Below are 24,606 nucleotides of genomic sequence, written 5' to 3' on the forward strand. Positions count from 1 at the left end.
TGGGTCTCGCAGTAGTGCACGTCGTGTCAAGTCGCCTGATGGGCGTTCCCGCACGCGCTGGGTGGACCCGAATCCGAAGCCGATCTGTTTCGTCATTCGAGTCGAGTCGGGCTAAAGCAGTTGACACTTCTTTCCATTCATCCTACTTAATCAATGTTTGGACATCACAGTTGTGATCTGCTCGCCATCGAGTCACCATGGACACAATTTGAAGATCTCCCTGGCCTCGAGGCTCGCGTCACGGCCATTGGTGGGAAGCTTTTGTCCGTGTGCTTGTCGGCATATACCTTACACACATCTATTATATTTATCACAAATATGTAAATGTCTACTACCACAGTCTTACGACAGAGAATAATCCTAGAGCACGAATGTGTCACGATTGTGGCATGCACTTCTCCAAGATGCTCGCCCCTACTCTCTAGGCACCCAATTCTTCCATGTCGCCTCTCTAGCCTTTAAATAGTCCCGGCTCTGGATGCTCTTCCGTAGACCATATATTCCCGCAAACGGCCACATCTCCCGAACTCTCTGCCCAAAGGTTCGGCTTGCTCTCGCTCTACGCTCAGCCTCGATATCCACACGAACCTTTTCGTACACAGTCGGGAGCGTTGTAGCTCCATATTTTGACCGAAGAGCATCATACCAGCTCTTGTCAAAGTCTTTCCAAAAATCCGGCTCGTTGAAGTATGTCTGCGCGTACAACCATTTCATCCCGCCCAGTTCTTGCAATACGGACTCAATCCTTCGATTGGTCGTAATGAAGGACTCGGAGGTTTGGGGAGGCGGAGACCGACCCCAGAGACCAATGTTCAACATTTGCTTTTCTGTGTTGCCGCTTTGCTCATGTGGATGCATTGTTTTCCCAGGACTTTGCTTCAGTGGGCAGAGCCACAACGGCCAGATTCCCGTCAGTTTGTCCATTCGTTCGACGAATTCTGCAGCGGTATCGTAGGGTAAGGCGAGATCTTGAACAATCATTTGTTCGCTTCTTCCGCTGGCGTGGAGGGCGTTGTAAAGCATTCGGGTGGAGAGGAAATCATCTAGCCACCATCGTGTAAAGTTGTTGAAGGGTATGCCTGGAAAGTAATCGAAAGCACCCTTTCCAACCCAGAAGCCACCTCGGTCGTAGCGGAAGAGATATTCTGGGAGCGGGATCGCTTCTGAGACAGGAGTGCTCGATTTGGAAATACGATCTTGAACGTGGAGATAGAACCAGGGGTCGGAGGCAGCTGAAAATCTTTGTATGTGCAGGTTGGATGTGTCCGTCATTCGGCCTGTGACAATAGCCCCACTGGTAGGCGAGAACATGATGCCATCCACGTAGTCGAACTCCTCGGGTCGAGAAGTGAAGTCGTGCAGTTTTGCAATGGCATCCTCCATACCGTTCACGGGATGGTATGTTGTTTCAACGAACTTGGTGGCTTTGTGAAGGTTGAGCTCTACCATCGTTGTGACACCAAGCGTGCCAACTGCGCCTGCTGCACCATGGAATAGATCTGTGTTCTCCTTCTCGGAGGCGGTGATAACTTCTCCATTGGCGAGCACCATCTCAACAGAATTGAGTGTTCGATCAAAAAAGCCATGCTTAAAGGAACTGCTTTCGCCAGAAGTGCCAGAGTAACCTCCGCCTACTGTGATGCCTGGAAACTCCATGCAAACAGGAGGCACCATTCCGTACTTAAGAGTTTCCTCTACTAAGCGATCCATTGGCACATTGGGCTCTACAAGTGCTGTTCTCTTTTCTGTATTTACCGATACGACATGGTTCAGTCTGCTGGTGTCTACAACCTTTTTGGGATCTTTGCTCATCGCTGACTTTCGTGTAGAGTTTGTAGAGCCATGAAATATCCTGAACTTCTCCTTTCGCTCATAGAAGCTGCGTACACTCTCGGAAATTCTTGCCACCTCTTCTCGATGTTCCGCAATGGTAGTAGGCGCAGTACCTCCGGCATGGACTGCTCTCCGCTGTATCGGCATTTGCTGTGGGCTATTAGTTCTCAGATAAGTCCTCGGAGGCATTCGGTGTGGGCTCATGGCGGTCGAAGCGCACGCGGCTCGACGTGTTATTGCTAAGCCGTCTGGCTCAATGTGGATGTTTCGACGAAGACATTGAGAGCTCGAAGCCCTGCTCGTCCAGAGCTGCTCCCAAATGAGCGTTCGCTTCATCGTGATGGCCAGATAGACCGATGATCCCAAAAAGCGACACAAAACAGAAATGCAACGGCAAATCAACAATTTAATGAAATACGTGAAGATGGAAGAAACATTTTGGCCTTGGAGTACGCGCCATCGGGTGGTCTGTATTCTACCAACGTCTAGCCCGATTCGGCCAATACGTACCCAGGTAACGGTCGTTATGTGGTGTGAAATGAGCTCTGAAATGGGTTAGCCTTACGTTGTAGTGGGCAACTAGTCGTTAGTGGATTGCAGGTAGAGCTGTATTCCACTAACGTGTCGCTCGTATAGCCTCGTATACGCTGGAGTTAGTAGAGTTAGTAGAGTTCGTAAAATCACTAAGTTAAGTCGATTACCGGTATAAGAGCTGCTTTCTTATCTACTACTATGGATTGTTCTTATCGCTGTTTCCTTAGCAAACGCACTGCCCTTACTACCTCTAATATTACTGCCCTTACTACCTCTAATATTACTGCCCTTAGGTCCTATTACCCTCGCTACCTACCTTCGTGCTATTCGTATCTAATTACTATCTACTATCTACGCTCTTTTAGTAGTGTTTACACGCCTTCGCGACGCTAGTAGTCTCTTACTAGGTCCTATATAGCGAATTACCTGTTAAATTCGACAACCTCCGGAGGTAGTTTATATAGTAATAGAGTTAGTAACTACTATAGGAGCTAGCTCGGCTACGCGGTAGATTTATCGTTAATATTAGTAACCTATCGAAGGCTCGAGTAGCCGTAGCCGTTTCGAATACGTGTTAGTGTTTCGGTAATAAAGTTACGGCTTACTTAAGTAAGAGGGAACTCGTTTATAATTGCTACCGTTAAGGGCGTGTCGAACTTACTAAGCTCTATATTAGTGTCTTTATCTATTAAATGAGCAAGCGTATTGTCGATAGCTTTACCGAGCGACTCGGTATTATCGCCGCCGCGCTACTCGGAGATAGTAAGAGCGCTACTTAAGAGCGCCGCTTCGTAGCTATAGGCGAGGGTGTTAATATATTAATTGCGCTCCGCCTTCGTAAGCTCTATAACTATAACGTCCGCTTATCGATAGAACGTCTCCTTAAACTGCTCGATAATTGCATATATTAAAGTGTAGTAATTACGCTCGAGCGGCTAGTATTAGTATTAGCGCTGCTTTTAATAGCTCTCGTCGTTAATACGCTCGCTCGTTCCCTCCGCTACTAGTATATCGCTTTCGTTAATCCGCTACTTATAGTAATAATGCGTAGTGTTAATGCTAAGGAAGCGGTTAACATACGTAGCGGTTTAAATAGTAGTAAGCTCGTTACCGTCGTAGTAGGCATTAAACTATATATGCTTACACGGCATTCGCTACTCGAACTAGAAGTAGCAGTAGTAACGTAAAGGCGTTTCCTTATCGTACGAGGCCTTAAACCGGAACTACTAAGGTATAAGGTTCTTAAAGCGCTTCTTACTAAGGCGGTATTACTCCGTAATCTTCTCTTAAACGTACATAGGTAGTAGCTCGAACTAGCGGTAATGTAGACGAGTCTATAGGCTAAGCTTGTCGTTCTTTAGAGCCTTATTAGCGGCGTTGTTATTCTACCGCTTATCCGTTTTAAAGCTCTTAAGCAAGCAACCGGCAATTAAGAAGCTACGCTTAACGAGCATATTGCCGCTCTTATAGTTAGAATGCTATCCTTCTACTAGATTAGAGGTGCGTATCTACATTAATAGAGGATTGTCCTTACGGAACTTAGTGTACTATATATAAGCGTAGTTAAATAACCATTCGCGGCGTACGTAGCTATATAGCCGGTCGTTTAATCTACCTAGTAGTAAGTTAATAGCTAGCTGTAGTTTAGCCTTAATTTTATCGTCCGTTTCGTAATGTAGCATTACATACTATAACGCTTAGTTAGTAGCCTTATATCCACCTTTAATAGGAAACTTAGTGCGTATCGTTTAACTAACGTGTCGTTAGTAGAGTAGTAGCTTTACGTTGTCGCCGAAGGCTATACGGACAGCGTTCTATTTACTAGATAAGTCGTCCGTAACGGTCTACTATAATATTAAGCCGCTCTCGTTATTACTAGCCTATAATCGTAACGCGCGGAGTCCTTCTATAATAACTACGCTATACTAGCTCTTAATTACTATATAAGTAACCGGCCGAAACGAACCGTTACCGTTACGTACTACGAGGTTAATAAGGAACTACGGTAGGCCGAGTACTTAATACGTAGCGTCTATAATTATAAGAGCTCCGTATTGCTTCTAAACTGTTAAACTATCTAGTGTTGTAACGACGATTCTACGCCTTAATCCATCCTTCGTTCTAATAGCGAATAGCTAGTAGTATTATCTAAGGGCACTAGCACGGTTATCCGCCTTAATAAGCTATACATCTATAGTATCCGCGCCCTTACGGACGTATCGCTTATCTAAGTTATAGTATAGTAATAAACGCCCTTAGTTGTAAGCGTGTTAGTACGTTAACTACTTACCGCTAATATTACTATACTCTTCCTTTAATACGTCTACTATTCGAGAGGCTCGAGGGCTATTATCTATACGCTTACGTATTAGGTCCTTTAGGAGCTTGTTCGTACGGCGAGAGTTATACTGTTCGAGGCTGTGTAAGTGTGGTCCTTTATGCTGTCTACGTACTAGTTTAATTAAAACTAGCTTATTATTACCGTCTAGTTAGATTACCGCTAAAAAGGTAACCTTATACGGCTCGAGCAACTAACCGAACGACTTCTTATTCCGCGTACCTACATCGTCCTTATCTACTTAATGCGTAGAGCGGCGCTTCTTAATACATTAGTAGTAGAGCTTTTACGTATAATTAGTATCCGTAGGCTCTACCGTCCGTATATAGTTCTATACGTTGCTAAGTAGCTTCTAAGCTAGTTTGAAGTCCTCCGGTGTAAGAACAATCTCGCTATCTAGACGAAAGCACCTATCTCGAAGGAGGGCAATTTCGGATGCTATTATACGTAGGTCTTAGTAGTGTGTATAAGTGTGCGTAGGTAGTATACGTAGGAAGGATGCAAATCTTAGCACGGATTGTATTTGTTTAGAAAGATTTGTTTTAGTGTACGGACCACTATAAACAATCGAGATCGGCAATTTCGGATGATACCCGAGTTGTTCTACATCCGRCTAGACGTTGGTGGAATACAGACCACCCGCCATCGATCGCTCGCGTGGTGACTGTTCGGAGATCGGCCCGCTCATGACTCGCGGGACAAAGACATCCGAACTCCGTGCGGACCTCAGTATCGCAAGCGTATTGGCGGATCGACGACACGCGCGTTGAGCTTCCTTATTGAGTTACCCCGAGTGTTGGAGTCGGAGAGTGTGGTTCCAGCATGGCCAACTATTTCTTTGATGCTCGGGTGCGTTCAAAGTACATCCAATCTGCTCACGGTCCTTGCGACCTGCCATTGTTCGACCCAGATCCGTTGGAAGTCCGTCCGTCAATATGAGCAGGCCAATCGGCAGCCCTCGCCAACGTAGCGAGTCTCCTGCAGCCACTGCAGCCACCGCGTCCCGCAGTTTTGGAACCAGCTACAGGTCACAACATGGAGCCGATAGCTATATTGCCTCCATTGCCGAAGAGTCCATCCGGAAGGATCTCGAAGAGAACGGAGATCTGGAAGATGACGAGCAGTTGGACGATGAAGAAGTGGGTCTCAGCAGGACGACCACTCAAGACAATGGCATGCCACCGATGGGCAGCCATTCAATGACGGGATATTACCGCAGACCCTCATGGATTGGTGTTTCGCCACGTCCGTTCTTGGGTTCACAGCAACCAGAGAGCGTCGTACCGTCGGATTGGGAAGCGGCGATTGGAGAAGAGAGGAGTCTGTTGCGGGATAATAAAATCATTCCTCCCAAACATCCACGGAGGAGAGAAAGTGGCGACGAAGAAGGCGGTGGAAGCGGTTTACGGAAGGTGCTAAGCATCTCTGGTTTCAGCTCGCGCAAGAAGAGCGTCCCGGCCCTCAGCGAAGAGGCGGAAGACCAGGTCACTCCAGGCGAAACGACTGCCCTCTTGAGCGGCCGCGACCCCAATGCACCATATGGCGGCGAAGGTTCTCCTGAGAACGTTGCAAAGATATGGGAGGAGGCCGTTGAGAATGGTCAGATTCAGACCACTTGGCAAAGAGAGATGAAAGTTCTCTGCCGGTACTCCGTACGCACAAATGTCTACAAACCTTCTTATTTGCCGCATGCTAACCTCTTTTTGCAGGGTATGTTGGATGGAAGGAATATACAATTGCGTGTGACGCAGGCACTGACCATACCCCAGCACCCCTGATCCTAACATTCCTCCTTCAAAATAGTCTCACATTGACTTCGGTCTTCACGGTCGGCCGCATCGGGAAGATTGAGTTGGGTGCTGTATCTTTAGGAAGTATGACTGCAAACATTACCGGTTACGCAGTCTACCATGGACTGGCCACATCACTGGATACTCTCTGTGCTCAAGCTTACGGAAGTGGCAAGAAGAAGCTCGTAGGACTGCAGCTTCAACGTATGGTCTTCTTCCTCTGGGCGATCACAATCCCCATCGCTGCTATATGGCTGTGCGGAACAGAAATACTCGGAGTTATCGTACCAGAAAAGGAGACGGCCGTGCTTGCTGGACAATATCTCCGGGTCTTGATCATCGGCGCACCTGGATATGCCTGCTTTGAGGCTGGAAAACGATATGTACAAGCTCAAGGTCGATTTGATGCCACTCTCTACGTGCTCCTGATCGCCGCGCCGCTTAACGTTTTGATGCACTACGTTTTCGTCTGGCATTTCAAATGGGGCTTCATAGGATGCCCCATCGCCGTCGTGATCACGGAGACCCTGATGCCTATCTTGCTGTTCCTCTATGTCCGATTCGTCGGGGGCATGGAGTGCTGGCCTGGATTCTCCCGAAAAGCATTCATAAATTGGGGCCCCATGGTCCGATTAGCCCTCCCTGGACTTATAATGGTCTTAGTAAGTGACCTGAAGGGCAAAAGGCATGGAGGGTAACTCGAAACTGTCTCTCGAGCGACCCAGGCCTTCGACCTCCATTGAACTTGACTGAGACTTCGCTAACCTTTCTACTCTTCGCAGGCCGAGGTAAGCTTTGAAGACAGACTGAAAGGCACAGAGCGTATCAGCCGTCACTTGTGAACCATTGCTATGGTGAACGCCTGAGATAAGCTTTTTATGTCTTGCTCACGCCTGAATCTCACAATAGCCAGGACCAGGCCAACGGACATCCTTCCGTGACATAACCTATGCTAACGATACTTCTCTAGTTCCTTGCCTTTGAGGTGTTGACATTGGCATCGGCCAGAATCTCTGCTACGCATCTAGCAGCGAACACAGTGCTTCAATCTCTGAGCGTGCTGACATACCAGCTGCCATTTCCCCTATCCATAGCCGCATCTACACGTTGCGCGAACCTCATCGGAGCAGGGCTACCAGACGCCGCGAAGGTAACCTCACGAGTCACTTTTGGCATTGGCATCTTCCTTGGAATGTTCAATATGATAGCCCTTTCGGCCCTTCGAACGAAGATCCCCTGGCTATTCACCAACGAAGCAGATGTTGTAGCCTTGGCTGCGGCGTGTCTTCCTATCAATGCAGCTTTCCAGCTCTTTGACTCGCTCGCTGCACAGTGCAACGGATTGCTGCGAGGTTTGGGTAAACAGGAGATTGGTGGATATGTCAACCTGTTCGCCTACTATGTCGTAGGTTTAACTTTTCTGGACGATGCCATTTCACATTACTAATTGCATAACAGATTGCCCTTCCTCTATCGTTCGTGTTGGGATTCGCCTTACACTTTGACCTGATCGGTCTCTGGGCCGGTCCAGCATTGGGACTTGCTATCGTGTCTGCCTTTGAGGGCATCTACATTTACAGAATCTCGTACGAGAAAGCCTCGGAAGAGGCGGCGAGGAGGAACGCTGCTGGCTAGCAAACGATAATCGGCTTTTGAGAACATTTTGAAGGGCTTGTTGAAATGAAGGCATGATCTCAATAGAATGGCTAGACTGATTAGAGGAATCCATGGTTGCATCCTCTCACCGGCCGGGTGAGGGTGACTTCCGCCGGGCGGCATGATTCCAACCCTGCATTCGGGGTTCGCTTGGTAGCTGAACTCTAATCGACGTCACCTCCCAAATATTCACCGAGCACTACGGAGCCCCGTAGTTTGTCGCAAGACTCCGCAGCGGACGGTCGAGGTTGTCTGTCGGAGTGAATCCTTCGTTCGGGTACGCCTCGATGGGCCAGCAGGAGCTCTACTGCCGATTTCATCGTCCCGCCGACAACAGCTGGGTGATTGCTTTTTGCGACCTAGGAGAGGAGAGTTCTTTAGAGGGCAGGTTTTTATCCTCGAATTAGCCCGTAGAGTGTAGAGATCTCTTCAAAGAAGTCTTAAGATGAATTGTGACAAAGTATGAAGGAGCTGATTTTTGATCGAAAGCTCACCAAGATTTCGGAGAGTGCAATGTGAGCTTCTCAATGCGAACAAGGGAGTCTCTCTCACGGTGGTTGAAATTTAGCATGCTAGAGTTGTTCCTAGTACTGGGTCGCTCGTTCGTAGTGCAGAGGACAGAAGACGAAGGGAGAACCACCTCAGTTGGGTGAGTGGCGCTAGCGCTCAAACAGAACCGAGCTCCTTCGTATGACCAATCAAGACGATCCACATGAATTACAATGTAATTGATGAAGCAGGAATTCTATCCACCAAAAAGCTTTTCGAGGGCCCACAGCCTCATCCCGGGAATCCCAGGCCCTTGAGACGCGAAGACAAACCCTTCTTAGACTCTGACTTGTCCTTTTCTTTCACAGCTCCCTTGTCTTTTTCTGTGACTGGCTTGAGCTTGACGTTTTGCGCACCACCTAGCAAGAATGTCAGTGAATGTCGCGAGAGTAGAAGCACAGTAGAGTAATGCAAACCCACCTCTACCAAATACCCTCAMTTCACTATCGGGTTTGATCTTTCCCCTCATCGAGCTACTTTCACTCCCCCCAGTCAGACTTCTCTCGTCTGGATGGAGCGGCTTCGTCTTGTTAAAGACCATGTTCGCATTGGAACGCATGCTGGATCCATTCATCGGCTTTCGACTTGAGCTTTTCATCGACGGATCGCTTTTGACACTGGATATCGGTGGTGCAGGGTCTTGATATCGTTGTGAAGTCGGATCACTAGCGTTTCTGTACTCATTCTCGTGCTCGCCAGCGACAGAGTAGATACTTTCCAGAATGCCTGGTCTGCCCGGCAATGCGCCGCTCATCATACTCCCAACGTCACCAGCCGAAATAAGGCTGTTGGCACGACTTGCGAGAGATTGACCCTGAAGACTCGCCATCTCCAGTTCCAGATCAGCATTCTTCTCCATAAGGCGTGAATGAATCTTCTTCAAGGTCGCGAGTTTTCCCTGAGCATCAGCCAATGCTTGAGACATTGCGAGCACAGCAGGTGAGCTCTCCACGGAATTCGATGAGGCGGCGAGAGAGCGTTGATAAGGCATCAGACTGTCCCGCGCCGATGACTTATCGTTGTCACACTGGCTAGAAAGATCACGGTCATCGTCGAAGCGTTGTAGCTTCGCCTGCAAGGTCGCATTCTCGTTCGAAAGGAACTTCGCCTCTCGCTGGGTCTGAAGCATTTCGAACTCACGATATTCAAATTCGCGAATCTTGTGCCGCGCTTCCTTGAGCTGATTCTGCAGGTCGTCCATGGAATCAATATCGCGCTGCATCATCTCCAGTTGATGCGACTTATTGAGCTCGCGAGCTTCGGAGGCAGAGAGGAGATCACGATAGTGCTTCATCTCGACACGAAGCCTGCGCAGCTCCTCCATGTCGGCCGCCCACACTTCTTGCTCTCTTTTCATCTTCTGGAATCGTTCAGTTAAATTGTGCTCCAGATTGTTCGCTTGCTTCCGCGTCAGATTGGCATCCTTTATCGTGGCTTCTCGAGCACTGCGTACTTGCTCCAGCTGTTGTTTCAGCGCTCGGTTGGCGTTGATGAGATTTAGGGTCTCAGCCTCGGCCGTCGCATCTTTGACAGCTTTCCGCATCAGCTGTGCAATGTGCTGTGAGTATTGCGATTTGTGCCAGCGCTCAAAATTGAGATCATTCCGCAGGAGTGTCACCTCGCGTTGTAAGTATGCGACATTGGTCTGTGGCTGGTCCGCGACCTCCTTGGCGGACTTGCGCGACCCTGCATGGGCACCCGGCATTGGAAACTCGGCGCGAAGGTCGGATATCGACCTTTCCCTGCTACTTTTGCTCCGTGAACGGATGTGCTCGCTGCCATCTTCCGGTGCAAGGATGGGACTCTCAGGATCAAACGTGGTGCTCGAGACGCGTACAGAACTGCCTTCGCGCCAGCTGCTGCGAGTGCCGGATCGCAAGCTCGCATGACTGTTGGTCGGCGACAACGTGCCATTGTGATTGAAAGGTGTAGGTGGCAATGGAGGAAGTCTTCCGGTCGGCGGTGGACCAGGGCTCACTATTGGGGGATGTGCATTGACACACAGACTGTGGCAGTCGGCGACAACGTCGGCTGGATCCATTTTGGGCCACTTGGGATCATTCTTCTCATCATCGATGGTCATGTTGAGAAAATTAGGATGCAGCAAGTGTGCTTGGCGAAATTGGTCGCTTCGGCTGCGAATGACCGCGCGGTCCAAATCGAAATCGTCTGCTGAGGGGAAGTTGGCGATTTTCAGATATCTTCTCGGCTTGCGGATGTAGTCCATGAAGTTGAGTGGGTATAGTCCGTAAAGGTAGGTATAGTAGGTCATCAACTGTGGCGTTGTAGCTTCTACCACTGCATCTTGTGGACGGGCCTTTTCCCAGCTTAAATCGAGTCCAACATCGCCGTTGTCTCTTTCATCGTTAGCCGGGTAGCGATCGTCCGTAACCAGGTTCTTCTCGGAGAGTGAGCTCAAGGCCGAGAAACGCTCCCAGCAGAGTAGTCGGCTGTAAATGAGGAACAGTCGTGGCAGTCGTGGCGTAAGGGAGCCTGGAATGTGAGGCAGCAGCATGATCAGCGAGGTGAGCGCGACGGAGAGAATGGTGGTGGAAGTGTCGTTCATCAAGCACTTCAGCAAGCTGTCGACCAAAGGAGTGTGAACGACTGTGTAAAGATGCGGTGTCTGATTGCGCAGGAATGAGCTGAGTAGTGTCAATCCTTGGAGGCGAGTATCAGCACGCACGACCAGGTCATCGAGGAGGTGGAAGAGCTGCCTGGCCATCTTCCTGCCATATTGGCACAGACAGTGTTCCACCTGCTGAACCACCTGCATGTTGTCCTCGGCGACAAACCTGTCCTCCTCGCCCACAGCTCTCGTACGCTCGAGGTAAATCCTGAGTAAGTCGCGGCAAATCCAATCCGAAGAGCCCTGCTTTTCGCTCTGCTCTTCCTCATCATGAACCATGAGCTGCACGATAAAGTCCTGTGCATCCTCTACAGCATTCTTCTTGAAAGAAGTGCTCGTTATGACGACTCTCGCGACATCACGATACCATGCCAGAGCTTCATCCTCTCCATCTATTGCCGGCTGGAGTTCTCTCAATACTCCGACAAATGCGCCCAGTTTCTGCTCGCGACCTGCAACGTGCTTTTGCCAGAAATTTCTCAGCTCGTGGCTGGCGCGCACAGCCTCGTCGTGTTCGATTTTACCCGCATGGCTGTCGATGAAGGCCTGTAGCATGCGCCGGCTCTCAACGGGTAAGAATAGCGGCGTCTTCGGCCCGGAAAAGTGAACTTGCAGCGATTTTGTCGCATCCTTGAGTGAACTGTCCAGCGCCGAGCTGTCAGCAAGCTGCGCGAGCGTTTTTACAAGACTGTAGCCTCGTCTACGTCGCGGCATAGCAGCGAGAGTAGAAGACGCGGGGTCTAGTGGGAAATTGACTGACCTCGAACCCATCTTAGCGGGCCGTCCACGGTCGGCCGCGCTGGCAGACCAGGGTCGCYGGAGCGGAGCAGTGTGTTGTTGCAATTGCCAGTAACCATACAGGTATTAGTGCCGTGGTCCTGGTGTTTTTCCAAGTAGCGGTGTCGTGGAGGTCAGGTTGATCCTAGTCTTGAAATGCGCGATGCGGTGGAGCTCCGGAGCCGGATGATGAAGTCGTCCTAGGAAGTGGAGGGGCTAGAGGGAAATCACATCTCAGAGCAGAGTGAGGGCTGGGAGAAAGTCAAGGACACAGGCGTAAGGTGGAAGGCAGAATGGATCTTGTTGAAGACGAAAGAGCTTTCTCGTGCAAAGGCGAGCGACCTACCAAAGTCATCTGCATGCGATGCCCTGGCGGAGACTCTCGCGCATGCATGCGTGCAGACTGCCGGCCGCGCCTCGCTAACTTTCCAGCAGTTGACGTCGAAGCCGCTGCGAGGAGCCAGGGTGCCGAAGGGCACAGTTGGAGACGTTGGCGAGCGGAACGCCGCCATTGGTGCTCCTCGTGCGAGATAAGGGGATTGAGGCTGAAGCTGTCCCGCCGCATGCACAGGGAGTCCGACGCGAGCACGCCGAGAAGCAGGGGAAGCGACCCGAGGCGAACGCGCCAAAGAGTCGGAAAACCTACCAACTGTACTGTGCTTTTCCTACACGGCAGTGACTGTACCGCATGGCCCTACACTGGCTCGCGGCACAGGCGGAATTTCTGCCATCTCCCCCAGGCACATCATCATGCACACTTATCTCCACTCCAGAGGCCAGTCAAGACGATGGCAGGTTTGCAAATGTTCTCTTTGGGCTCAGTTGCTGCCCATCTCATTCTGCAGCTCCATAACGCAACATGACCCGATAGCTTGCATCCTATCCATCCATGCATGTCTGATCGTTTTCGTAGCCGGGCGCTCAACCCACCCTTACCGAATGCGCTTTTGATGGGGCTGTCTTGGGACGATGGAGCTGGATTCGGTCTGTCGCACAGATGGGCTTGAGACTACATCAGCGCGAGGCGGTCCCGATGCAGCCTCATTATTTTCCTTTGGGCCATGCATGTGACACTGCATTTCGACAGCTCTATGCCGTCCTTCCGAGCGTAATGGTTGAACTAAACAGTTCCAACGACACCTTTACTTTGCAAGCTTATGAAATTTATGAGATGGTGACTGCTTGTCAAAAACCCTTACGCATGATTGTCACTGGGTGTCTGAATGTCACAAACATTGCATCGTGAAGAATATCGCACACTGTTGCTTTTGGCTCTAATCTTCCGCAACTTGTGATATCCCGAAAGAACATTGCCTCCCAGTGGGGCTGGCATTTCAAGCCATCGTTCTCTGTAGGAGAGGAGCTGTGACGCCCAGAGTTTCTGCCACCGACCTTTACTCACCACTCACCGCCATCAGCATTCACCTTGCTGGCACCGGTTGCGTCCTCTCCCTCAGCATCCATCCTACAGTCACACGAGAACTTGCTCCGGAACTCGAATGGCGCCAACCCATCCAGCATCTCCAGAGCCCTCTTAGCCACTCTCAACTTCGAATACCTGCCGCCCTTTCCACCCGCGCTAGCGACAATTCTATCGTGAATCATCACAACTGCCACGACATCCCTATTCTCCAATCCGTCTACACCTGGCAACTCCTTTGCCATGAGTCTGTAGTCCATGCACCCGAAACCAGTCTGCAGACGCTGATGCAAGTGCGTGCACGGGTGATTATTGGCGAATGTGTCGTAGATGCTCATATCTTCGAAGAACCAGCGTACGTGCTGCTGGAAGAAACGCTGGACTTGGCCGTAGTCGAAGTCCGAGTCGATGAACATCGCCCCGATGAAGGCCTCCACAATGTCAGGTAGGCACTTTGGAGGATCGGGGACCGTAGTCCAGTAGTCTCTGCTGCCCCCGGACGTGGCTTTGGCTTCGAGCAGGTCTTCGACGTAGTCCTTGATTTGCTTACCGAGCTTGGCGTGCTGGTGGCGGAGGTGCTTATAGAACCCGAGGTTGACGCACAACGCGCCGAGGAATTTGTTGGAAACCATTGCCATCTTGTGCTCTGTGAGCCATTGCGGATCGGCGTCGGGATACTTATAGAAGAGGTAAGCAATGCTCGCCTGGTCCAGGAGCGCGTCGCCTAAAAACTCCAGTCGTTGATAGTTGGGAACCTGCTGCTGCATGTATGCATTGGAGGGGTGGGAAAAGGCGGAGAAGAGCAAGCGTGGGTACTTGAACGCGTAATCGTGCTCACACTGGACCCTCTCGGCAAGATCAAGTTGCACTGCCGTGACTTGACCAATCTGGTAGGCCGGCTTTTCATAAGTCTTCCTGTAATCGTCCATCTTGAGCATTACGTGATCCGGACTCGCCACGAATTTGGTGACTGCCTGGATTGCGGCCTCCCAGTGATTCGGCTGCCATGGCTCATCTGGTCTGTCATGGGTGAGGAAGGCGGCTCCAATGAGAGCCTCGCAGACWTCAGCAATCGTCTTTTGTCCAAGGACGTGTTTCGTGTCAGCGTGAAACAWGACCTTCTCTTGGCCATAGACAACGCCAGTACCCTTCAAGAGCTTCATGCCTTCCGGGTACCATGTGCGTCTGCTGAAGGCCAGGCTGCGAATGTACTCGTAGAGTTTAAACTCCAACGCATTCTTATAGAGGTTCTTGTTGCAGAGCATCTGCATGCGTCGGACGTGGAACTCAAACTCGTTCTCATCAGGGTTCATAATGAACGTGGAAATGGTCGTGGCAGTCTTGAGGAAGGTGTCGCCGATGAACTCAAGGCGCTCATAATTATCGCCCATGCCGCGTTGGAAATTGACACGCTCCTGGCTCCCATGCTCGCCCTGGTTATCGGAGTCCTTTGTGAACGCTGCGAGCGCGTARTCTGGCGCGCAGGCGACACCGACCGAAGTACAACCCTCGATACTAATGAGATATGACTCCAGTCGATGAATGATCGCCGGCCAGTAGAACAACGATGCAGCGATTGCAGGCGTCAGGGCCGAGATCCTCAATGGCTCGAGGCAGATGTATGCTTTGGTGCCCCCACTAACTTCGTTCTGCTCAGGAGCGGCGAGCATGTTGCGGCGTAGAGAAGCGATCTCAGCCTCAATGACTGGTTGTCCTTCGGTGAACACTTTGCTGAGTTTCGTCTTTCTCCAAGCCATGAAGCTGTACTCAATAATAGAGCCTGTCCATTTTCTATTAGGCGGCGTGACCTCAAGGGGCACAGGATCCGACATGTTGCGCGAGTGGTCGATGCGTTTGGTGTAAAATCTGCGAGGAGCCCACGGATCGGTCACAAATCGGTTCACTAGATATGATTCTTGCATGTCGGGTGTCCAATGCCTCTCACCCTCGGTGAAAACCGTCTCGAGTAGGTCCCAGTCGATGGCTTGCTGGGGACCCGAGGCATAGTGAGACCGCTCGTTGCTCGCATCGAGAGATACGGTCGCTGGAGCTATCCAGTACGAAAGGTTACTAGCATCCTCTTCGTACGTCTTGCCGAATACATCGCGAAACATCGTCATTGTGAAGGTGGTGATCTGCTTAAGCAGTGCATCCGTCAGCGTCAAAGGTGTGTTGAGCGTAGCAGATAGCACGGGAGTACTATTGCCATTCTCAAGAAAGACAGGAAACGACGGCAGCTGGGGCATTGCCTTCCTTGTCATGAACGCGAAGCTCTGGTGAGGTCGTCCAAGGCCCTGTGGGAAATCAACGAGTGTGATCCAGAGCTCAAGTGGCAGTGTTCCTCTCTGCTCCGCCCAGATCTTCGGCTTGACCTGCATGTCGTATCCCGTGCTCTTGTGCATGCCTGCAGCAAGAAGGGCGTTCCGCATTGCAGGAAGCTTTTTTTGATAGACTGGATTGAAGTTGCCGTCCAGATACTGCTTCTTCCGCAATTCAATACAAGCGTCAAAAGCCGCAGAGCTCTTGGCAAGCCTCTTCTTCGATTCTGGGCGGCCTTGTGCGGAGCGAATTGGGGCATCGCCGGGAAGGATGACTTCAGCAACAAACTTCTGACCAGATCCGATTACAACATAGGTCGGGTGCATGGGCTCATCGCTAGCGGTTGGGATTGCTGAGACAAAAGTCGCCAGTGTGTTCATGGCATTGCCATATGTTAGCTTGGCTCCTGTTGACTTCTCCGTGTAAGTGCGGATGTTCTTCTCCTTCTCCATCAACACCTCCAGAGCGTCTTGGTTGCCCTGCAGTTTTCGATTCTCGGGAAGAGAGTCGCAGAAGTGTTTCATGGCTCTCTCCGCATATCTCGCTTCCTTGATCAGGCCCTCCTGAACTGTGTTGCCGCTTTCCAACATGTGAATGAAGGTTGAATTGGACTTTCGAGCCCGGCCGCGCGACTGCACATACTGTATCATCRTCGAATACAGATCGAAACGAATAACAAGGTTACAGTCTGGAACATCGAGGCCCTCTTCTGCAACTGAAGTTGCGAACAGGCAATTGATGATGCCCTTCCTGAATTTGAGCAGAGTAATAACCTGCTGGCGAATCGAGAAGTTATCTTCAAAGATGTTCATCCCGCCTTGACCGACGAGATATCCGCTATGCATGAATTGCGTTTGCCGCCGTTCAGCCAAATCGTGTAGTAATCGGGCTGTAACCCTCTCACTGACAAAGACGATGCAGCGTTGATCGGCCTCGCGCTCGAATTGGCAGGCCAAGTAAGAGAAAAGACTGTGGACCTTGGTGCTGAGGTCAGAATCCAGGTCAACCTTTGCAGTGGCAACAGCGCCCTCCTTCTGGGTGAACTGGGCAGCCTCATTGAGTTTTTGGAGTAAGCTGTCCAGGGCTTTTTGGCGCTCCTCGGGGTCTTGTAGCAGCGTGCGATCATAGAAGCTGTTTTCGACTTTGCGCTCCAGCTTCTTGAGCTTCTCCGGAGACAGGGAGATCTGCAGATGACGGTCAGCACACCAACGGCCGAGATGGCGCGCAATGTCGATCGCACTGGCGAATATGGTGGCCAATATCTCCAAGTCACCGTAGCGTGCCTTCAACTTTTGGAGTAGCGCAGTCTCGAAGCCCGTTTGGGAAAGGGCTTTGTACGTGCGAACGTTCTCAGTCGGTTTCTTGATGGCCTCGGCTAAGCTCATGTCAGAGGTTGTGGCAATGTTACAATGGAGGAGATTCTCAAGGTCCGACGCGGCCTGCACCACATCGCTCTTGGCATCGATAGGGCTTGCTGTCATGCCAAATATGCGCGGCCTTGAAGCGTGGTCTGAGTCAGCAATATAGAAGTCCTTGACGATTCTGTATCCTATTAGCAATGATCATTATTTTGGCGGCGAACAATGCAGACCTGGCGTATGAGTGGTTCTTCTTTGTGTGGTGTGCCTCATCGAAGACGAGTAAGTTGATCTGCTTCATGCTGATGTAGCCACGGGAGAGGTTTTGGAAGAGGATTTCAGCCGTACAAACAATGACCTTGTTTTCTGAACACAGTGTTTGCCATTCTTGCTTGTTGTTGCTACTTTTGTTGTCAGCTCCACTCAGACGGGCGATTTTGTGATCGAGGTTGACGTCCAACACAGAGTACTGTTGATAGACAAGGTTGACAGAGGCAACAAGGAAGAAAGAGATCCGCGGTGGCTTGCCTGCTGCCCGGCCCTCGATCTCATTGTCGATGGTCCATCGAAGGAGCAGCACCGCAATGAGAGTTTTGCCTGAGCCGGTGTCGAGAACAGCAATTGTGTTCTCCTTCTTAGCACGTTCAAACAACTCAATTTGATACTCGCGAGGGTTTTTGACGATCTGAACCCCTTGCGACTGAGCTACAAGCGCATGAACAGTCTGCTCATCGTCTTCTGTTTCTTTGATGGTGCCGTTCTTGGAGCGCGATCTGAACGCAGTCGCCACAGCTGCTGGAGATGAGACGAAGGCTTCAAAGATGGACTTTTGAAGACGTCTTTTCTCCTTGGAGTTGACAGGTGCGCCGGACGGTACTATGTCATCTTCAGTGCCCGAGCCGTAGTGAAATTCGTCATCCATGGCGAGTGACGATGTCGCAGGTGAGGTCGCTCCAATAGCTTGACGCGTGTCTGCCTGGGGACCACCCATGACGGCGAGCTGTTGTGATTAGTCAAAGGCAGGGTGATACAAGCAGATGGTGTGGCTAGTTGAGAGGCAAAGGCAGGCTTCGACGACATGCGTCGATAGCGTGCGAATACTTATCCTCGCGGCGATGAGCTTGAGATGAAGTTGTTGTGTTTGAACGGCAGCAACATTTGCCTGAGGTAAAGATGAAGCTAGGTAGGTAGGTAAGGCCCCGCTTTTTCGTGGACCCTGCAGATCCCTGCAGCGCACGCTTTCATATGCGTGCAACACAAGCGCACCTGCAAGCGTTGATGGTTATGCACCATCAACATGGCAGAGGAACAACGAAGTCTTCGTGCCGCCTACGAGGATGCCGAGGCAAGACGCAACATTATCGAATCCAGCTTCGACAGCAATTCATCCGCCTTCCAAGACAATCTCGTATCCGCAATCAAGCTGTATGAAGAATGTGTCAAGATCGCGGACCAGGTAGCACTTTTCAGTCCGAACGAGACGCTTGAGGATATAAGCTCGGTCGACCTTCAGTACCTGCTTCTCAACTACCGCATCGCCGAGCTCATACTCCGGTTGAACTCGCGCGATGAGCGAAAAGAGAACATATCCCGCGCTCAGCGCAGCTATGAGAACTTTCTCAAGCAGCTCGACAATTACGACATGCTCGCGAAAGCCGACGCACAGCTGCTCGAACAATACCTCGACTCTCCCACCACGTTCTCCGCCGCGTCCACCACAGATCCCGCCTCAAGACGAGATACGAAGATTAAGCGTTTCAAGGAAGAGAAAGCATTGCGGCAGAAGCTAGACTATCTTCGCCAGAATCCTCTGGCAGTACAAAATGACGATGATGCCTACCGCGAGCTGCAGGTGACAAACATTGCTTTCGCGACCCACCAGACCTTCGCCGCCTTGGAGTCCATTGCCCAGGAGCTACATATACTATCTATGGCGCCTCCTGCACAGTCGCCATCTGCACAACCGAGGATAGAAGACGGTCGTGAGAGGAATGGTAGAAGTGATAGATATAGCGAACGTCTGGATGCCCCTCTTTCCCACATGTCAGCAGGTATGAAGGGTCCTCTGCTTGACAAGTCTGGCAAGCCCCTTCGCCCATTTACTTTGACCGGCAAGCGAACGGAATTCCGTGAAGGTGTATTCAGGCCTGATCACAGCTTACCGACCATGAGCATCGATGAATATCTCGAGGAGGAGAGGAAACGCGGAGGCATGATTGAGGGAGGTGGAGCCCAGAGTCAGGTTACCCCTGTGGTTGATGAGGACGACTTGGAAGCGGCAGATGCTGCAACTATGAAGGCCCGCGAATGGGATGAATTCGTGGAGGCAAATCCGAAGGGGAGTGGAAATACTATCAACCGAGGGTGAAACAATATCTTCGAGGACAATAGAGACTAGATCATTGAACGTGACAGTGTGTCGAATCAGGCTTCAGAAAACCTGCTCGCTCGCGTCCGTCTTCCTCCGTCAAGGTACCTTCAAACTTTGATGCTTGCTGACAACGGCCTCATCTCATCAACCGGGATGCCGTGGTATTGGGCGCAGTTCACTCAAAAGTATCAACCCCACCAGCCGGGGCCGGAATCGCCGCTCTCTGCGGGGAATATGATCCAACAGACAACACCTTTCCATGCGTCCATGCCACCGTCTCCACGCCTAGGATTCTGTCTTCAATCGGCTCGATGCCGCGCAGCTGCTGTACATATTAATCGCTCCGAAATCTTCCATCCAATCCGCCGAGCCACGCATCGAACAGCAACCCTACATGCGAAGAAGGTGATGCCCGCCGGAGATAGTGCGGCGGCACAGACGTCAGTCAGCCAACACGACCCATATCCACACCCGACGGCGGTCAAGCTCAATGTAGGAAGTACCAAGTCGCTGGCCGAACAGTGTGCGCGCGTGCACGAGCGCGTGTATGCATTCCTTGCACGACCACCGCGTACAAAGCGCGTGGAGCAGGCGCAACGACAGACCCGGGAGAGCCTGGCAGTGATTGGGGAGGCGCTGCAGCGATACAGGTGAGTGGAGAAKAGGAAGGAGTCGTTGTCCCATGGAGCACGTATCTGATGGCTCTCAATCCCAGCCTCGATGCCTTGTCGTTCTCCTACAACGGTGGCAAGGATTGTCTCGTTCTATTGATCCTCTACCTCGCCGCCTTGCACACGGACGCTACCACGACGCAGAATGCCCTACCTCCTACCCTCGAAAGCGTGTATATTGTCACTCCTAATCCGTTTCCTGCTGTGACGACGTTTGTAGAGCGCACAGCGGCGGAATACCACCTCTCTCTCACCCAGTACAACCAACCCATGCGAGAGGCCTTCGCATCTTATCTCCAAGAGCACCCACATATAAAGGCCATTTTCGTTGGAACACGGCGTACAGATCCACATGGAGCGAAACTCACACACTTTGATCCTACGGATCACGGATGGCCGGCTTTTGTCCGGATACACCCCGTCATTGACTGGCATTATGCGGATATATGGGGCTTTTTACGGGAAGTTGGCGTGGAATATTGCGAGCTTTACGATCAGGGCTATACAAGTTTAGGCGGGACGGACGATACACACCCCAATCCGGTACTCCAGGTAGAGGGTAAAGAGGGCGTGTTCAGGGCTGCATGGGAATTGGTAGAAGATGACGAAGAGAGATTGGGAAGAGATCGATGATGAGCCAGCAGGCGGGTACATATGCTAAAGAACGATTCGTTCACACGGCCACATTCCAACGCAACGATCCATTGGGCATTGCTGTGTGCTGATCGTTCACAGTGTCTGGGCAGCGAGCGATAGCGGGCCTAACATACTCGTATCGATTCGCATTTGCAGCCTTCCATTCTGCTGCATCTACACCGTCTATCTCTATAAAATCTACCACGCAACTCTCATCACTGCCGAGGTTCTCGCTGAACGCGTTGCCATATCTGGCTTCCAGCCAGTGTTGTGGATATGGTACTAGCAACACCCACAACAAGAGGAACTGCCAAAGCAGACGGACTCCAACCAACAGCTGATCCTGGAATGAGAATGTCGCAGGAATCGATCATGAGCTGTATGTAGAGCTTGGATCTAGCAGTTGAAGGCTGCTTTTCTTGTGAACTAGTCTCAGTTCTCGACTTCTTCTCATCCTTGCCAACAGAGCTTGCGTCGGCAGTTCTGACATTGTCCCACAACAACTCAACCATTGAGAGCAGAATCGAGGCTATGAGCGAATAGACCCAACATTTGTTCGCTTCGTGTTGCACTTTTGGACCCCAATCGAATTTGGTGATCCCCATTGCGTTGGTCTGAATAGTCTTAGTATATCACGGTCATCAAACATCTATCATGCAAATAACACTTACAATGGTAAACATTTCCAGGAAAAAGTACAAGCTCAGAAATGTCCATTTGATTGTGTCTAAGATCGTGCTTATGGACAACCGTTCGGCGCTCACCGCATTACTTGCTTTCACAAAACAGGGATACCATTTCAAAAGCCTGAAGTATCTCCTTCCTGTCCAACTGAGATCAGCTTCTCGCTATCATAGACATGCTCTTCCAGAAGACTTACCAAGTGCAAATTGTCCACGCGTCTTGGCCCACAAATCCGCGTCTGCTGGTGATACGGCCAAGCCGACGGCAATGGTACAAAAGCCTTGAATAAGACGGAGCGTCTTTTCTAGACCGGCTGCGTCGTCTGTGAACTTCACGACAGAGCGGATCATTTTGAAGGATGGAGATGTTGGTTGATTGTCGTGCGAATGTTGAGCAATTTCGGAGTTGGAAAGGGATAGTTACTTCTAGGGCGAAAGAAGAAGCGAACTGCGAAAATGAACAAACCTGCACAAGCGATTTTCCAAGCATCCCAGCATTTGCTACCTGCAAATCAAGTGGCCGAAACAGGATCCTTCTCGATAGACGGTGTGCTGACGGCGAATACTTGGTCTGGTCGTAGGCTTGAATACCCACTTCCTTGTTCATGGCGCGTGGTCGCCAACAACGTCGAACATTAGAATACGGTAAGATGAGTCTTTGGTAACTATTTGCGGGCATCGATCTTTCAATTGTTCCAACGCTGCTTTTGAGCTCTAGTTCATCTAATATGAATATCGAAAGTTCGGGTTCTCAAGATCTGTCCTGTCTTCCATAACCTCCATCGCCACATCTCCTGCTTCGGGTGCCGGCCCATAGAGAGCGTCTCGCCTCTTGTTTCTCCGGATTAACACAGCTCGTAACACGAATGAAAGAACAACTTGACCAGAGGCACATGCCATTGTAACAATGCAACCAGTCTTGTACGTTGGCGCTTCTGAAGCGATGAAGGCATGAGGTCCTGCGACAACATTAGGATACAAGTAGGTGGATCTGATCATGGCCACCTACCGATGATATTGCCCGCGCAGTAAGCCAGGAAGACAAAAGCGGTAGAGGTGACTCGCTTGGTATACCCTCCAACATCTAAGGATATGGTCAGTCCAGTCAACGGCTACGAGAGGCGTAAGATCGACATACTATTCGCAGGTAGCTGCAAGGCAATGACAAGAGACGCCACGTAGCTGCCAGCAATGTAATTACACTAGATATGAAATGAGTAAGTGTTCTACTTATAGTCATCAAGCCTCTTCGTTGACTTACCACCAAGAGACCTTTGTTATGCTCAGCAGTATGTGGGACCTGCCAGAGTAGGGCCGTCGCAAGAATCGTTGGAAGAACATAGGCCGCCATAACATAAGTGCGGATGTTCTTGAACCTAGACGCAAGCCATGGTCCACTAAACACCCACATCACCTGCCAGGCTCCAGTTGGAATGCCATAAGCAGTTGTCAGGAGAGAGTTACCATTCGCGATACCCTTGATGATAAGCTTGGAGAAGTTGGCGAGTCCACCATTCACGGTCTCGTTCAGGAGTACAAATAGGAACAAGAGCCAGATCTGCGGGTCGAGCAGTGCTTCTTTAACTTGAGCCAACTTGATGTTTGGGTTGAAGACGCCTGCGGGTGAGAGCATTTGGTCAGCTTTTGCAATCAAATCTTGCTCACGGGCGATTCACCTGTTTGGTTCTGTTGACTGCGAGCAATAAGAGTGGCCTTTTGCTGAGATGTGAACCGCTTCGCCGTCATGATGGAATCAGGGAGGAGGAACAGTAGCAGAATGCCCCAGCAGACGGTGAGGCCTCCGGCAAGAAGGAAGATTGTACGCCACACAGCAAAGCCTGTCGATTGACCCACTCCGAAGAACAAGATCCCACCCACTGAAGCTCCGACACCATTGAAACAGTAAAAGGCTCCTGCGCGGGAAGATTGCTCGTTACGTTGATACCATTGTCTACACCGAGGTCAGTCTGCAAACGAGGTTGATACACAACGAGATTTCGTCACTTACCCAACAATCATCATGAACGTCGGGGTTATGACAGACTCAAAGCAACCCAGCAGAAACCGACAAATCGCTAGCCCAGTGAAGTTGTGGCAAGCTGCTGTCAACATCAAGACCGATCCCCATGTTATGATGCATATTGAGACGACTTTGCCAGTTGGGAACTTTTGAGCGATGTAGGACGCCGGCCACTCGAAGATTAGATACCCGAAGTAGAAGATGGACACCTAGGACTGTCAGAAAAGGCTTCAGATATTGAAAGAACAGGTGCAAATAACGGACAAGCCATCCATACTCCCCAGAGCCAATGTTTGTAGACTCAAACAGATCAAAGACCGCCGCGTATGAAAGAGACTGCTTGTCAACGTATTGCAACAGGACTGGGAGGATTCGTCAGTGTCTACCCTTTCTATTACAGCTATCAGAGCTGTACATTTGCCTTCCGTGTTACTTACAAGTTCCACATAGCAATGGCATCAATGTCCAATCAACACGCCGCACCAACTTCTTCACTGCCTCCTCGTCTTCAAGCAATGTGGAGAGATCCTGATGCGTAATGTTATTCTCTCTCAAAAAGATTTCGGCCTGATCTAGCTCCTTAATTTCGCCATTCTTCAAGTCGGGCTCCGTAGACGTCCTCTCAATGGGAATCTTTTCATCGAGCTTCTTGTCGTTGCCAGCGGCCAGTGGAGAAGCCATAAATTAGCACCGAGTCAATAGCCTTGCAGCATTGACAAGAGATCATTGACCAGACGATAGATCTGGTGTTTCGCTCACTATTATCATGGGCCTCTCCACATTTTGCCCCGACGAGTTGTGCATTGTTTCGCCGATTCGCCTATCTCAAAAGAGCCGTTTCCTCCACGCCCTATCTTCCTACCTTGTCGCTGCTATCAATAATAAATCGCATCTTGTACTGCGTGGTAGACAACAATGCGGACTGCCTGAGTTGGACATGCCGCCAAATGGCACTGAGTTTAGGCAGATGGACGGGAGCATTGTTGGGAAGTATCGAGCCGAGTCTGTCGGCGGGTGAGGTT

General features: G+C 50.6%; 9 protein-coding genes; 4 read left to right on the top strand and 5 right to left on the bottom strand.

Moving 5' to 3' along the window:
* Positions 1-414: 414 nt before the first annotated feature.
* Positions 415-2,037, bottom strand: RCC_10766 (related to 24-dehydrocholesterol reductase precursor; the record flags this gene model as incomplete). Its single annotated transcript, XM_023775993.1, has 1 exon — positions 415-2,037. One exon carries the CDS (start codon positions 2,035-2,037, stop codon positions 415-417), a length of 1,623 nt encoding a protein of 540 aa, XP_023631761.1.
* A 3,603-nt stretch (positions 2,038-5,640) lies between these two features.
* RCC_10767 (uncharacterized protein) lies at positions 5,641-6,483 on the top strand (the record flags this gene model as incomplete). XM_023775994.1 has 2 exons in its annotated part: positions 5,641-6,357; positions 6,415-6,483. 2 exons carry the CDS (start codon positions 5,641-5,643, stop codon positions 6,481-6,483), a joined length of 786 nt encoding a protein of 261 aa, XP_023631762.1.
* A 98-nt stretch (positions 6,484-6,581) lies between these two features.
* RCC_10768 (related to uncharacterized membrane protein, predicted efflux pump) lies at positions 6,582-8,130 on the top strand (the record flags this gene model as incomplete). XM_023775995.1 has 4 exons in its annotated part: positions 6,582-7,157; positions 7,278-7,283; positions 7,466-7,900; positions 7,954-8,130. 4 exons carry the CDS (start codon positions 6,582-6,584, stop codon positions 8,128-8,130), a joined length of 1,194 nt encoding a protein of 397 aa, XP_023631763.1.
* Positions 8,131-8,931: 801 nt separating this feature from the next.
* RCC_10769 (uncharacterized protein) lies at positions 8,932-12,100 on the bottom strand (the record flags this gene model as incomplete). XM_023775996.1 has 3 exons in its annotated part: positions 8,932-9,059; positions 9,121-11,969; positions 12,090-12,100. The coding sequence occupies 3 exons, from the start codon at positions 12,098-12,100 to the stop codon at positions 8,932-8,934; spliced, it is 2,988 nt and encodes a 995-aa protein (XP_023631764.1).
* Positions 12,101-13,504: 1,404 nt separating this feature from the next.
* On the bottom strand, positions 13,505-18,194 carry RCC_10770 (related to Dicer-like protein 1; the record flags this gene model as incomplete). XM_023775997.1 has 2 exons in its annotated part: positions 13,505-17,387; positions 17,437-18,194. The coding sequence occupies 2 exons, from the start codon at positions 18,192-18,194 to the stop codon at positions 13,505-13,507; spliced, it is 4,641 nt and encodes a 1,546-aa protein (XP_023631765.1).
* A 306-nt stretch (positions 18,195-18,500) lies between these two features.
* On the top strand, positions 18,501-19,571 carry RCC_10771 (related to TAP42, component of the Tor signaling pathway; the record flags this gene model as incomplete). Its single annotated transcript, XM_023775998.1, has 1 exon — positions 18,501-19,571. One exon carries the CDS (start codon positions 18,501-18,503, stop codon positions 19,569-19,571), a length of 1,071 nt encoding a protein of 356 aa, XP_023631766.1.
* A 411-nt stretch (positions 19,572-19,982) lies between these two features.
* Positions 19,983-20,878, top strand: RCC_10772 (related to FAD1-flavin adenine dinucleotide (FAD) synthetase; the record flags this gene model as incomplete). XM_023775999.1 has 2 exons in its annotated part: positions 19,983-20,224; positions 20,290-20,878. 2 exons carry the CDS (start codon positions 19,983-19,985, stop codon positions 20,876-20,878), a joined length of 831 nt encoding a protein of 276 aa, XP_023631767.1.
* Positions 20,879-21,096: 218 nt separating this feature from the next.
* RCC_10773 (uncharacterized protein) lies at positions 21,097-21,915 on the bottom strand (the record flags this gene model as incomplete). XM_023776000.1 has 3 exons in its annotated part: positions 21,097-21,495; positions 21,553-21,704; positions 21,762-21,915. 3 exons carry the CDS (start codon positions 21,913-21,915, stop codon positions 21,097-21,099), a joined length of 705 nt encoding a protein of 234 aa, XP_023631768.1.
* A 372-nt stretch (positions 21,916-22,287) lies between these two features.
* Positions 22,288-24,265, bottom strand: RCC_10774 (related to allantoate permease; the record flags this gene model as incomplete). XM_023776001.1 has 8 exons in its annotated part: positions 22,288-22,523; positions 22,574-22,648; positions 22,703-22,766; positions 22,826-23,181; positions 23,241-23,515; positions 23,573-23,793; positions 23,849-23,946; positions 24,022-24,265. 8 exons carry the CDS (start codon positions 24,263-24,265, stop codon positions 22,288-22,290), a joined length of 1,569 nt encoding a protein of 522 aa, XP_023631769.1.
* Between the last annotated feature and the right edge of the window lie 341 nt (positions 24,266-24,606).

The sequence above is a fragment of the Ramularia collo-cygni genome (genome assembly GCF_900074925.1).
Source record: "Ramularia collo-cygni strain URUG2 genome assembly, contig: RCC_scaffold24, whole genome shotgun sequence".
In the NCBI taxonomy this organism is placed as follows: Eukaryota; Fungi; Ascomycota; class Dothideomycetes; order Mycosphaerellales; family Mycosphaerellaceae; genus Ramularia; species Ramularia collo-cygni.